This window comes from Delphinapterus leucas, chromosome 6 (genome assembly GCF_059928025.1).
Source record: "Delphinapterus leucas isolate spDelLeu-1000000601 "Yukka" chromosome 6, BTC_Dleu_Yukka2, whole genome shotgun sequence".
Taxonomy (NCBI): Eukaryota; Metazoa; Chordata; class Mammalia; order Artiodactyla; family Monodontidae; genus Delphinapterus; species Delphinapterus leucas.
Window position 1 is genome coordinate 107,148,970 of NC_143134.1, and position 13,256 is coordinate 107,162,225.

The following is a 13,256-nucleotide window of genomic DNA, read 5'->3' on the forward strand; positions in this document are numbered from 1 at the left end:
GGAAAATTTTGGCTTCTCTGTGTTTCCATTCTCCTCCCACACATTGTTTCCTTTCACAGTGGCCCTGAGTGAGCTTGGACTTGAGGGTGAGGTTGAGGGAAGAATTGGACACATCTAGATTTGGACTTGGCCTTGTCTGTATTTATGTGATCTCTGAACCCCTGTTCCTTCATCTGCAAGATGGGGATAAATAATAGGAATTGCTAAACATTTCCAGGTATTATTCTAAGCCCTTTACACTTTCTTTATTAACATCCTAAATCCTCAGAACAACTCTATGAGGTAGATACTATTATCATCCTCGTTTTGTGTATGAAGAAACTGGGGTGCAGGAAGTTAAGTAAATAGCCCAAGGTGACCCAGACATCCAGTGGAAGAGCTGGATTCAAACCCAGGACTCTGGCTTGAGAATGAGCCATGCTACCCACTCTGCTACGTGACTTCAAATACTGCAAAGAGGGCTTCCCTGGTGGCACAGTGGTTGAGAGTCCGCCTGCCGATGCAGGGGACACGGATTCGTGCCCCGGTCCGGGAGGATCCCACATGCCGCGGAGCGGCTGGGCCCGTGAGCCATGGCCGCTGAGCCTGCGCGTCCGGAGCCTGTGCTCCGCAACGGGAGAGGCCACAACAGTGAGAGGCCCGCGTACTGCCAACAAAACAAAACAAAACAAAAATACTGCAAAGAGATGGGACAACAGGTGTAGCTAGCACAGGGGCTGGCACACAGCAGAAGCTTACTGCCTGCTGTCTTTCTCATTCCTCATCCCTACTCGGATCAGAGAACTCATTCAAACTCCTTATGAGGCTTCTAGCCTAAAGAGCTGAAGGTGAGATCTCTGGGGAGAGGAGGTATAGCGGCAAAATTTCGGGTCAATATTTCAGCTTCCGTGGCTGTCCTTGGAATTACTAGTCAGCTCAACCTATACACAGATGTGCTCTTTCTAGGCCTTGCTTGTGTCTCCAACTCATGCTCACCTTTGTTGGAAAAGCTGCGAAAATTATCGTCACCTGACTATCATGGGCTCTTGATCAGTGGGCGGCCAGGAGTGCACTGTAGGTCTCAGACATATCCTATTGCCGTCGGAGTGGAGGTGTAGGTTTGTGACGCATAGAAATGTCCTGGGAAGCACCAGGCAGCTGTTATTAATGCCAGTATATTGATAAGGAAACTGAGGCCTCATAGGAAGGAAGTGCTGAAGCTGAGGCTGGGACCTAAATGGTTTAGATTTTCTCTTTCCCAGTGTAAATTCAGCTCCATCAACATCTCCTGAGTGCTTGCCCAGTGTCAAGCCCTGTGCAGAGAACTGGGTAAACAGAGATGAATTAGGCACACTCCCTGCCCCCTGGGAGCCACAATCAGTGGTAGATACAGACGGGTAGGGTATTTGGAATGGTGTGAGAGCGAGTACTCATAGGAGGTAGACGAGTACAGAGATGGTACAGGGGGTGGAGGTGAGATGGGACTCAGGGAAGTCTTCCTGGAGGAGTGGTACCAGAATGGACTTCGGATTTGTTCATCAGGGGATAAAATGGGAGCCAAGTCCCTGACAGAGGGAACAGCGTGAGTAAAGGCACTGAGGATAAAGCCACTGCATCTTGGGGGGGCGGGCGGGGGGTGCTGACAACACACAGTGAGAAATGCAAGAGAGGGAACAGAGGGAGAAGAAGCTAAAGGGGGAAACAGGGTTTTGCAGGCCCTGCTGGGGACCTCTGACTTTACTCTTTCACATGTGGGATCCCCTTCTGTGATTCCAGGAGGGAAAGAGAAAGGCAGCATCATTAGTGTTCTACTGGCCAGACTCTGCACCAAACCCCCGTGAGAAGCCAGACTCTCCCAACTAGCTGTGTGACCCGAGCGAGGTACGAAGGCTCTGTGAGCCTCTTTCTCCTCCTCTGGGAAATGGGGATAATAATACCACCTACCTCGGTGTTATTGAGAAGATTAAAGGTGATAATTCATGTAAAGTCAGACCACATGGAAGGGCCCAACGAACATTAAATATCATTATTCAGAGGCTTTATCTCACCTACGACATCAGGCTGCCTGCTTGCTTCTTTATGTATGTTTTTATTCATTGATTCATTTCCAACTTTACTCAAGAAATGCTTACCAGCTGTTCACAAGGATTCCTAAGAAAGAAGATGGCAGACATAAAATGGGGCTGAAAGAAGCACGCGGGTGAGCAAGATCCCTCTGTCAATTGAGAAAACGATCCATTAAATAATACGCCTCCAAGAATATACAACAGAGAAAAGGCAGCCTCTTCAATAAGTGGTGCTCGGAAAACCGGACAGCTACGTGTAAAAGAATGAAATGAGAACACTCCCTCACACCATACACAAAAGTAAACTCCAAATGGATTAAAGACCTAAATGTAAGGCCAGACACTATCAAACTCTTAGAGGACAACATAGGCAGAACACTCTAGGACATAAATCACAGCAAGATCCTTTTTGACCCACCTCCTAGAGAAATGGAAATAAAAACAAAAATAAACAAATGGGATCTAATGAAACTTAAAAGCTTTTGCACAGCAAAGGAAACCATAAACAAGATGAAAAGACAACCCTCAGAATGGGAGAAAATATTTGCAAATGAAGCAACTGACAAAGGATTAATCTCTAAAACGTACAAGCAGCTCATGCAGCTCAATAACAAAAAAACAAACAACCCAATCCAAAAATGGGCAGAAGACCTAAATAGACATTTCTCCAAAGAAGATATACAGATGGCCAACAAACACATGAAAGGATGCTCAACATCACTAATCATTAGAGAAATGCAAATCAAAACTACAGTGAGGTATCACCTCACACCAGTCAGAATGGCCATCATCAAAAAGTCTACAAACAATAAATGCTGGAGAGGGTGTGGAGAAAAGGGAACCCTCTTGCACTGTTTGTGGGAATGTAAACTGATACAACCACTATGGAGAACAGTATGAAGGTTCCTTAAAAAACTAAAACTAGAACTACCATATGACCCAGCAATCCCACTACTGGGCATATACCCTGAGAAAACCATAATTCAAAAAGAATCACGTACCACGGTGTTCATTGCAACTCTATTTAACAATAACCAGGACATGGAAGCAACCTAAGTGTCCATCGACAGATGAATGGTTAAAGAAGTTGTGGCACATACATACAATGGAATATTACTCAGCCATAAAAAAGAAACTAAACAGTTATTTGTAGTGAGGTGGATGGACCTAGAGTCTGTCATACAGAGTGAAGCAAGTCAGAAACAGAAAAACAAATACCGTATACTAACATATATATGGAATCTAAAAAAAAGAAAAAAAAAGGTTCTGAAGAACCTAGGGACAGGACAGGAATAAAGACGCAGATGTAGAGAATGGACTCGAGGACACGGGGAGGAGGGAGGGTAAGCTGGGACAAAGTGAGAGAGTGGCATGGACATATACACACTACCAAACGTAAAACAGATAGCTAGTGGGAAGCAGCCGCATAGCACAGGGAGATCAGCTCAGTGCTTTGTGACCACCTAGAGGGGTGGGATAGGGAGGGTGGGAGGGATATGCAAGAGGGAGGAGATATGTGGATGTATGTATACGTATAGCTGATTCACTTTGTTATACAGCAGAAACTAGCACACCATTGTAAAGCAATTATACTCCAATAAAGAGGTTAAAAAATGATAATAATATGCCTGTGACTGACCCAAAGCTTTATCATTCCTGTTCTGGTGGGAAAATCACACTCCGCAAGGGAAGCGGTCTTATCTATTGTGCACCTAGGATATGCCAGTCTCTTTCCAAAGGCCATTTCTTTCTCTCTCCAACCTATGTTTGTTCGGTGTATTAAAGAGCTGATGATCGTAGCGTGGGGAATTAATTTACTTTCCGAACACGTCAGTCTATATTCTAAATATCTACAATGGCAGCTACCCCAAATGCCATATCCCTTAGCCTATTTTATGGACAAAGAAATAGAGGCTTACAGAATGCAGAATCATCCATGGGAGGCAGATAACGCCCCAGCGTAAAGAGCGTAAGTTTCCAAGCTAGACGGAATTGGCCTTGAAACCCAGTTCTGCAACTTCGGGCAACCTATTTCATCACTTTGGACCACATGTTGCTTATCTTGAGAACAGAGTAATAACACCTCCTTGCAAGGTTTGAGTAGAGATGCAAAGTAGGCCTCCTGGGACAGCTTTGTTTTTGCCAAATACGTGGTCCGAGGTCCATAGTGAATGAATGAAGTAGGGAAGACGCCAAGGCTAGAATACATGTTATCTCTTCCATGGTCTGTTCTCCATCTATATCCGCATTATGTTGCCCTATCATCAGTCCATATAGCAGAGTCCTTAGGGGCACAGATGTTGACTTTAGATAAATCTAGGTTTTAAACTGAACTCTGCTATTGTTTATAAGCTGAGCAGTCTTCAAGTTTCTTAAACTCACAAGGACTTAATTTTTTCATCTGTAAGATGGGATTATCTCACTTACCATAGAAGATTATTGGAGGCAGTCAGTGAGACGATGTTTATAAAATGCTTAGCCAAGTGCCTGGCACATCGTGACTCAATTAATTTGGGAGTACCTGTTATTTGAATACTACCTTTTTTGGATGGTGATGACAGCCAAGGTTCTTTTTCTCTTACAGAGCATACTTGGATGTTAATGAGCTGAAGAACATTCTTAGACTGGATGGATCAACACACCTCAATATCTTCTTTGCAAACTCCTCGGAGGAGGAATTGGCAGGAGTAGCAACTTGGCCATGGGACAAGGAGGCCCTAATGCATTTAGGTGAGAATTAGAAACTTCTTCAGGAAGAAATTGGATTAGTACAGGAATACGTTTAGTAGTAAGGATGATGGTGATGGAGATCGTGGTAGTGATGATGGTGAACCTATTTACTTATCACTTTTTAATTTTTCAAAACTCTTTAGCATTCCTTATCTTTCACACATCAAGTGATGCTTTGAGAAATATCACAATGTTATTAATCCTGTTCTACCAATGGAGAAACTTAAGATCCAGAGAGGGAATGGGACTTATCCAAGGTCACAAACAAATCAGCGGCAGGACCACAACTGGAATTTAAATTTCCAACTCTCTCCATCTGTTGCTTTCTCTTTATACCCCCTGCCTCTTAGTTCATGCAGATATCTTCTCTACCTAGTAACCACATTGTGCTGGCCCAGCCAGTGATGGGTTGACTTGAAAGATGCCAAAGAGGCAAGAGAGAGTTCGTAAGAACTCCCTGTTCCTCCATATTCCACCCAGCAACGCCACCAGGAACTCTTCTTACATTCAAATTATTCAAATCCATAAACAAGACAGACGTTTACACAAACCAGTCACCAAAAGTCAGAAATGACAGTGGTTTCTGAACCAGGCCCTGTAAGCAAACGTTGTTCTTTAATTTTAATTTTTCCATGCTCTCTTCCAATACACGTCTATAGGTAGACATGCATTTTTCAACTTGTGCATATTTGAAATCATAGCATACATGCATGTGTTCTTTTTCACTTAATATTCTTTTTTTTCACTTAGTATTATGCTATCTACATTTTCCCATGTTGAAACAGTCTTCAAAATTACTTCCCACCCAACTTTTTTTCATTTAACATCACAAGAGGAAAACATCTCTCTAGGTTATGTCCAATTCTCTAAAGACAAGGTATTTTTTTAATAGCCACATAATGTTCTATTGACTGAGGGCACTGCCATTTATTTGGCTCTTTTCCCCTTGTTAGAATGTTCCTATTATTTACACCAGTGAATAGTGATGACTCAGTGAGTACCTTCATCTGAGAATGTTAGGGCTCAGCAGAGTGATGGTGCTGGATCTTTCCTCAGGCCTGTCTGGTCTCCTGGTGATACAGCCAGAGTCCAGCAGCTGCTCTAAATCCACAATATCTTAGAGATAAGGGACTCTGCAACTTCAAACAATAAAGTTGTGTTGAGTCAAACTCTAGACTTAGTTCCCTCCAGACCACTGTCTTTTCCTAGTTGTTTTTAAGAGAGTGAAACCAATTTGTGTGTCTGTGTGTGTGCACACACACATATGTGTGGTTGTGTAAATAGATAGAAACAAAAATAAATATCCAGTGGTTCTAACTGGGTGGATTTTTATGCCCTAGGAGACACTTGACAATGTCTAGAGAAAATTTTGGATTTTACAAATGGGGGAATGCTACTGGCATCTAGTGGGTAGAGGCCAGCGATGCTGCTAGACCTCCTACAATACCCACAGTAAAGAATTATCCAGCCCAAAATACCAGTAGTGCTGTTGTTGAGAAGCCCTAAGATAGATGATGGGTGGGTAGACAGATAGACAGGCAGACCTAGACAGACAAGGGCGAGGCAAAAGAGAGTGTGCAGCTTAGGCAGGCTGAAGCTGGTTAGCTCATGTCACATGCCTAACATGGTGTATGGTAATTTTGCTGGTTCAGGGCCAAAATACATGGTTGTTCTTAGCTGTGACTTAACAGGATGGCCTTAGGCAAGACTCTTTCCTTCTCCAGCTCTCAATTTCTTCAGATTTTAAAGGAATAGGTTAGACTTAGAGGGTCTCCAAGGACCCTTCTCAGTGCTGAAATTCTGTCCTCTTGGAAAATCAACCAAAAGGGTCATGATCAGAGTTTTAGAAGGGTGGAACAGCAGGCTTCTAAAATTAGAGAAAAATACTCCTGATAATACCGTGAATCTCAGAGACTGGCTCAGGACCAGGAATACAGAAGGCTATAAATCCATAGCATGTTATAGTATTTCAGGATGATGTCAGCCTCAAGCTATGTCACCTTTTAAGAGAAGCAGTGGAACAGGGCTCAAGCTCTGTGCTGTCGCTCTGTGAAAAGGGGAGAGTTGGGAGGGGATGAGGTGAAACAGACAGAGCCAGGCTGGACATTAAGTCTGCAATCCTGTCATTATCCCCAGAAATACCTGAGGGGTCCTGCCAGCCTCCCATTCCCCATTTACCTCAATGTTAAAGCTTCATAGAAAGACAGAGAATCATTGGCGCTATCTATCGTAGCTGTTTATTTTAGAGCACGCCAGAGATGCAAAGTCACTTTCCCAAGATGACACAGCCAGTGCAAGACAGAATGAAGATTGCAATCCATGTCAAGCTAATTCCAGCTGGCCTCCAGGCTGCCATCTCCCCATCCTGAGACATCTTGATCATAAGCAACTCCTCTGCAGTAGGCCCAATCAAACCCAATTTATTAGAACCATATATATATATATATATATTTTTTTTTTACCCTCTTTTCCTGCTGTTATGCCATGATCCCTGGAAAAAGCCTTGGGTGGGAAGGTGATTATGTTTCATATTATGATTGACAGAAAATAATTGAGAGAGATTTCCTGTCTCAATTTCTCTTCCTCCCTGCCTCTGCCTCCCCCTTCTCACATACACCCGCGCGTGCACACAGCCCCACACATCCTCTCATACATCTTTATCTTTGTGCTGGAAGGCTCTGAGCAGTTCAGAATTAATAGACTCCATGAGCCCCATGGCTGAGCAGTCTTACCCTCCCAGCAGTTCAGTCCAAGATAAAACTACCCCCATGCCTGCTCCAGGCTTGCCAGCACAAATCAGCAAGGCCCTGGCTCCTCTCCATTCTTTCATAAGATCCTGCTCTGCACACAGTCACTGTTTGCAGGTTGCTCAGACTTGCATCTTAACCTTCCCTTAAACACACTTGGATTTCCTTCTTTTTTCTTTGGCCACTCCGCGTGGCTTGTGAGATCTCAGTTCCCCGAACAGGGATCGAACCTGCGCCCCCAGCAATGAAACCACCGAGTCTTAACCGCTGGACCGCCAGGAAATTCCCCACACTTGGATTTTCCAGTTGAAATATCTCTCTGCCAGCCTGTATGTATTTCTCCAGTGCCTAAAAATGAACATAGAGCCATGCTATCCATTGATTTTCCTGACATCTGGTCCATCTATCTGCCCAAGTGAAGCAAAGCTCAGTCTTTTAAGACGTGGGGTAGATGATTGCTTCTCAAACTGGAACGCACAGGCAAGTCCTCTGGGGCTGTTGTTAAAGTACTTACTCTGATTCTGTAGGTCTGGGGTGGGGCCTAAGAGTCTGCATTTTTAGTCACCCTCCAGGTGATGCTGGTGCTGCTTGTTCTTGAGCTACACCTGGAGTAGCACGTGGTTAGACAGTAAGTAGGGCACTTGCTGTGTGTCAGGTGCTATGCCGGCTGCCTACGCGTGATTACTTAGGCCTCACAAAACATCTTTAATTGGGTCGGCATTCAGCAAATATTCAACATACATTTAATGAGATGCCATATTCTGGACTCTGTGGTGAGCGTTAGCAGTAGAACTCAGATTAAGACCCCTGGCTTTGGAACCCAAGGATCTTGGGTTCAAATTCCAGCTCCCCATTTACTAATTCGATCATGGGCCAGTTACTTCACCTCTCTGTGAGTCAGTGCCCCTCTTACTGGGTTGTGAGATGATTCAATGTGATTATACACATTAAACACTGAGCACAGAGCCTGAGGATACATAATGAATGCTCAAGAAACAGTGGCTATTTTGACCAGTGTTATAATGGTGAGTGCGCCATGGTGCTGGACTTTATGAATATTCACTCTCAAAGGGTACAGAGCTGCAGGAATGGGATTCAGAGATGGCAAGTGATTTGCTCAACTTCACAGAGTTAGTGAAGGCAAAATGAGAACCGGAACCGAGGTGTCTGGCCATGAGGGCTTCATTTAAGCAAATGCCTGTAGAGTGTTTGTGAACCAGGGCATGCCACGCTTCCTGAGAAGTTGCAGCTGAAATGTTGGCCAGCCCAGAAATCAAAGTCCTTGAATTCTAATTATGCCACTTCTTCTAAGTAGGTTGAAATCCCCTTGGTTAAGTTGCCTCACTTTTTTAGGCATCGGTGTTTTCAACTGAAAAATGAAGGGATTGCACAAAATGACTTTTGAGACTCCTTCCTACTCAATCAGTCATTAACACCGCAAGTCGCAACAGCTCTCAGCAGTGGAGTCATAGGGTGGAGAAGCCTGTGGTTACTTTGGGCAGCACCCCATTTACCCTTGGTTGATTTGGGGATACCTGCATCAGGAAGCAGAGTGCCCAGTTTGCCTAATCCTCTGGCTTTCCCCTTGCAGGTGGCATTGTCTTGAATCCATCTTTCTATGGCATTCCTGGGCACACCCACACCATGATCCATGAGATCGGGCACAGCCTGGGCCTCTATCACATCTTCCGAGGCATCTCAGAAATCCAATCTTGCAGTGACCCCTGCATGGAGACAGAGCCCTCCTTTGAGACCGGAGACCTCTGCAGTGACACCAACCCAGCCCCAAAGCACAAGTTCTGCGGTGACCCGGGGCCAGGGAACGACACCTGTGGCTTTAACAGCTTCTTCAACACTCCTTACAGCAACTTCATGAGCTATGCAGGTAAAGCCCACACTCTGCAGGGTGCACGGGGCTGGGTGTCAGACGTGGCCTCTGGTCCTGGCTCAGAGAAGCCTCGAGCAAGCTGCTTGCCTTTTCTGAGACTTCTTCATCCCAACAATTCCTTATCACAAATAATCAAGATAATATTCCTTCCGTGAGCACCTCGTGGATACAAGGAAGATGTTGTATCTGAGGGCTCCTCAGAAAGATACTTCAGGCAGCTCACCAGGACTGAAAGTAGGGAAACCTGCGCAGAAGGCCCAGCTCTGCCACGGGGTCACCTAATGCCTTGGGGTCTGTCACATGCCCTCTCTGGGTCCCGCTTTTCTCAAGAAAATGGAATCTTTGGAACTGACCTCCAAGGTTCCTCCTAGTTTTGCAGCTGGTGGTGGTTGAAACCTTATTTATTTATTTATTTGAAACTTCTTTTAAAACACAGAACTCTCACATGCTCCTTTAGTGTTTTATTATAGAAAAAATAGAATGCTTTTGGTTTTGCAAATATGGAATTATTACATAAGTTGGTTATGTTTTTCTCCTAACTGCATATATCCTTTCAAAGCCCTTTTTCATACCATCAGTAACAGCGTTAAAGACTCATTCTTTGGATTCTAGGATGCCCTGTACTTCCTTTTAGTGTATATCAAGGCCACTTCCAGCCCTTATCACATCTTTGGCAAATCAGAAAAAGATACCCCTTCCTTAGGGCAGTCACAGCCCTCACTACTGGCCGCCTAACCAAGAGCTTTTGGGTAAGGCACCACCTGCAAAATTGCACATGGTAGCCCAGCATCCAATTCTATTATAATATTCAACTTAAGTGTTCCTTTCCACCAACCAAAACAAGCGAGCTCTGTGAAGGCAGAGCTTGCCTCTAAATACATCACTGTATTCTCAGTACCTAGCACAGGGCCTTGTGCTTTAAAAATGTTTGTTAAGAAGAAAGGGAGGAAGGAGGGAAGAAGGGAAAGAGAAACGCAGGAGGGGAGGAAAATGAATAAATTCTCTGATAACAGGCATATAAAATTGATTCTTATCAATAATAATATTTCTACTTGTAAAAAAGCTTACTGTTCATAAAGGACTTTAATATACACCATCTTATTTAATTCTCACAAGAAACCTATGAGGTAGGAACTATCACCATTTCATAGGTGACAGTACAATCCATAGGCTGACTGAAGTCTTTGGCCCCAGGTCGCACATCTGACTCAAAGTTTTTTGTTTTGTTTTTTTTACAATGGAATTGCTTAGTTAAATCTCTAATTTTATTTTATTTTATTTTTTTAACATCTTTATTGGAGTATAATTGCTTTACAATGTTGTGTTAGTTTCTGCTGTATAACAAAGTGAATCAGCTATGCATATACATATATCCCCATATCTCCTCCCTCTTGCGTCTCCCTCCCACCCTCCCTATCCCACCCCTCTAGGTGGTCACAAAGCACCGAGCTGATCTCCCTGTGCTATGCGGCTGCTTCCCACTAGCTATCTATTTTACGTTTGGTAGTGTGTATATGTCCATGCCACTCTCTCACTTTGTACCAGCTTACCCTTCCCCCTCCCCATGTCCTCAAGTCCATTCTCTACGTCTGCGTCTTTATTCCTGTCCTGCCCCTAGGTTCATCAGAACCACTTTTTTTTTTTTAGATTCCATATATATGTGTTAGCACACGGTATTTGTTTTTCTGTTTCTGACTTACTTCACTCTGTATGACAGACTCTAGGTCCATCCACCTCACTACAAATAACTCAGTTTCGTTTCTTTTTTATGGCTGAGTACTATTCCATTTGTATATATGTGCCACGTCTTCTTTAACCATTCATCTGTCGATGGACACTTAGGTTGCTTCCTTGTCCTGGCTATTGTAAATAGAGCTGCAGTGAACATTGTGGTACATGACTCTTTTTGAATTATGGTTTTCTCAGGGTATACGCCCAGTAGTGGGATTGCTGGGTTGTATGGTAGTTCTATTTGTAGTTTTTTTAAGGAACCTCCATACTGTTCTCCATAGTGGCTGTATCAATTTACATTCCCACCAACAGTGCAGGAAGGTTCCCTTTTCTCCACACCCTCTCCAGCATTTATTGTTTGTAGTTTTTTTTTTAATTTTTGAATTTTATTTTATTTATATTTTTTATACAGCAGGTCCTTATCAGTCATCAATTTTATACACATCAGTGTATACGTGTCAATCCCAATCCCCCAATTCATCACACCCACACCCCCACCCCCACTGCTTTCCCCCCTTGTGGCCATACGTTTGTTCTCTACATCTGTGTCTCAGTTTCTGCCCTGCAAACCGGTTCATCTGTACATTTTTCTAGTGTCCACATATACGCGTTAATATACAATATATGTTTTTCTCTTTCTGACTTACTTCACTCTGTATGAGTCTCTAGATCCATCCACGTCTCAACAAATGACCCAGTTTCATTCCTTTTTCTGGCTGAGTAATATTCCATTGTATATATGTTTGTAGATTTTTTGATGATGGCCATTCTGACCAGTGTGAGGTGATACCTCATTGTAGTTTTGATTTGCATTTCTCTAATGATTAGTGATGTTGAGCATCCTTTCATGTGTTTGTTGGCAATCTGTATATCTTCTTTGGAGAAATGTCTGTTTAGGTCTTCTGCCCATTATTGGATTGGGTTGTTTGTTTTTTTAATATTGAGCTGCATGAGCTGCTTGTATATTTTGGTGACTCCCAAGTATTTTTTTTTTCTCGTTTACTCTCATGTCTCTCTTCAAATGAGACCTAGCTGATGGCTGAGTGGGATATTGAGCACTTTGGGTGGCTTTCGAGCTCTGTCCCACAGATACGCCTCGGGGGGCTGCCCTGAGTGGCTGTGTGCCTCTAGGTCTCCATCTCTGCTTGAACCAGGGGAGCCCCCTTCCCACAGTTTTCTGTTTCTGTTGGAGTTTTGCCTCAGATTGCATTTGAAGAGAGGATTTCCCTCCTGAAACCCAATGAATTCGATGATTGCCCGTGGGTCTTCCTGGTTTTCCATTTGCGCTGATGACCTCTGGGGGCCTCTCCAGTTTCAGGTTCCTACAGTTCACACCTGAGGTCTCTTGAAGGGTCAGTGCCTACCCTTGGCACCGTAAACGGTCCTTAGTTTTGGGTCTCTAAAAAAGACCCGAGTACTGGGTATTTCCTCAAAAGCAGATTCCTGCTGGGCTCCCATTCCCAGCCAAGCCTGCATCTCACATCCGGTGCCCTGTCCTCTCACAGGGCCCTGCTTTCGTTCCATTTCTATAGCACCTTTCCTTGGCCAGCTCAATGCACATGGAAAATAAACAATAACATGAGTTTGGAAGTTTGCAGCCTCTTAGGGGTCAGGAGCTGCCACTAGCTACCAGACCCCCATAAACTAAATCTTTTTTTGTTCCCCTTTGTACAGATCTAAAGGGTGATTGATTTAATGTTGTTTTTTTAAAGGAACCCCTCAGCTCAGTGACCCATTAACAGCAGAACTAATTCACTGAGCTACGATAACAAACTTACACCCGCAAAAGCATATTCAAGGCAACCACGAACTTTGAAATGTTTGTTTTCCTTAGGATCTCTGATAGATGAGGTGACAAAAGCAGCTGGATGAAATTCAAAATGCAGACCAGGATCGGGTTCTCAGGGCTGGGGAGAGCAATGCACAGGGGGTTTGCAGTCAAGGCAAGAGGGTGGAGACCTTGCCGGCTCAGCTGCTCCGAGTTCCTTCCTTCCTGGGTCCTCCAACTTGCTGCAGAGCTGTGTGTGTTCTGTGTCTGCGCTGCCCTGTATGGTAGCCGTTAGCTGCTTGTGGCTATTGAACACTTGAAGCACGGCAAGTGAGACTGAGGAGCTG

The 13,256-nt window shown here is 44.1% G+C and overlaps 1 protein-coding gene across 1 annotated transcript in view; it reads left to right on the plus strand.

Moving 5' to 3' along the window:
* The window catches only part of PAPPA (pappalysin 1), a 255,828-nt gene that overhangs the window by 50,983 nt on the left and 191,589 nt on the right, over positions 1 to 13,256 (plus strand). Inside the window, exons 3-4 of the mRNA XM_022579137.3 lie at positions 4,630 to 4,775; positions 9,114 to 9,407. Of these exons, the coding sequence (XP_022434845.2) occupies positions 4,630 to 4,775; positions 9,114 to 9,407 (440 nt within the window). The remainder of the gene's footprint in view (positions 1 to 4,629; positions 4,776 to 9,113; positions 9,408 to 13,256) is intronic.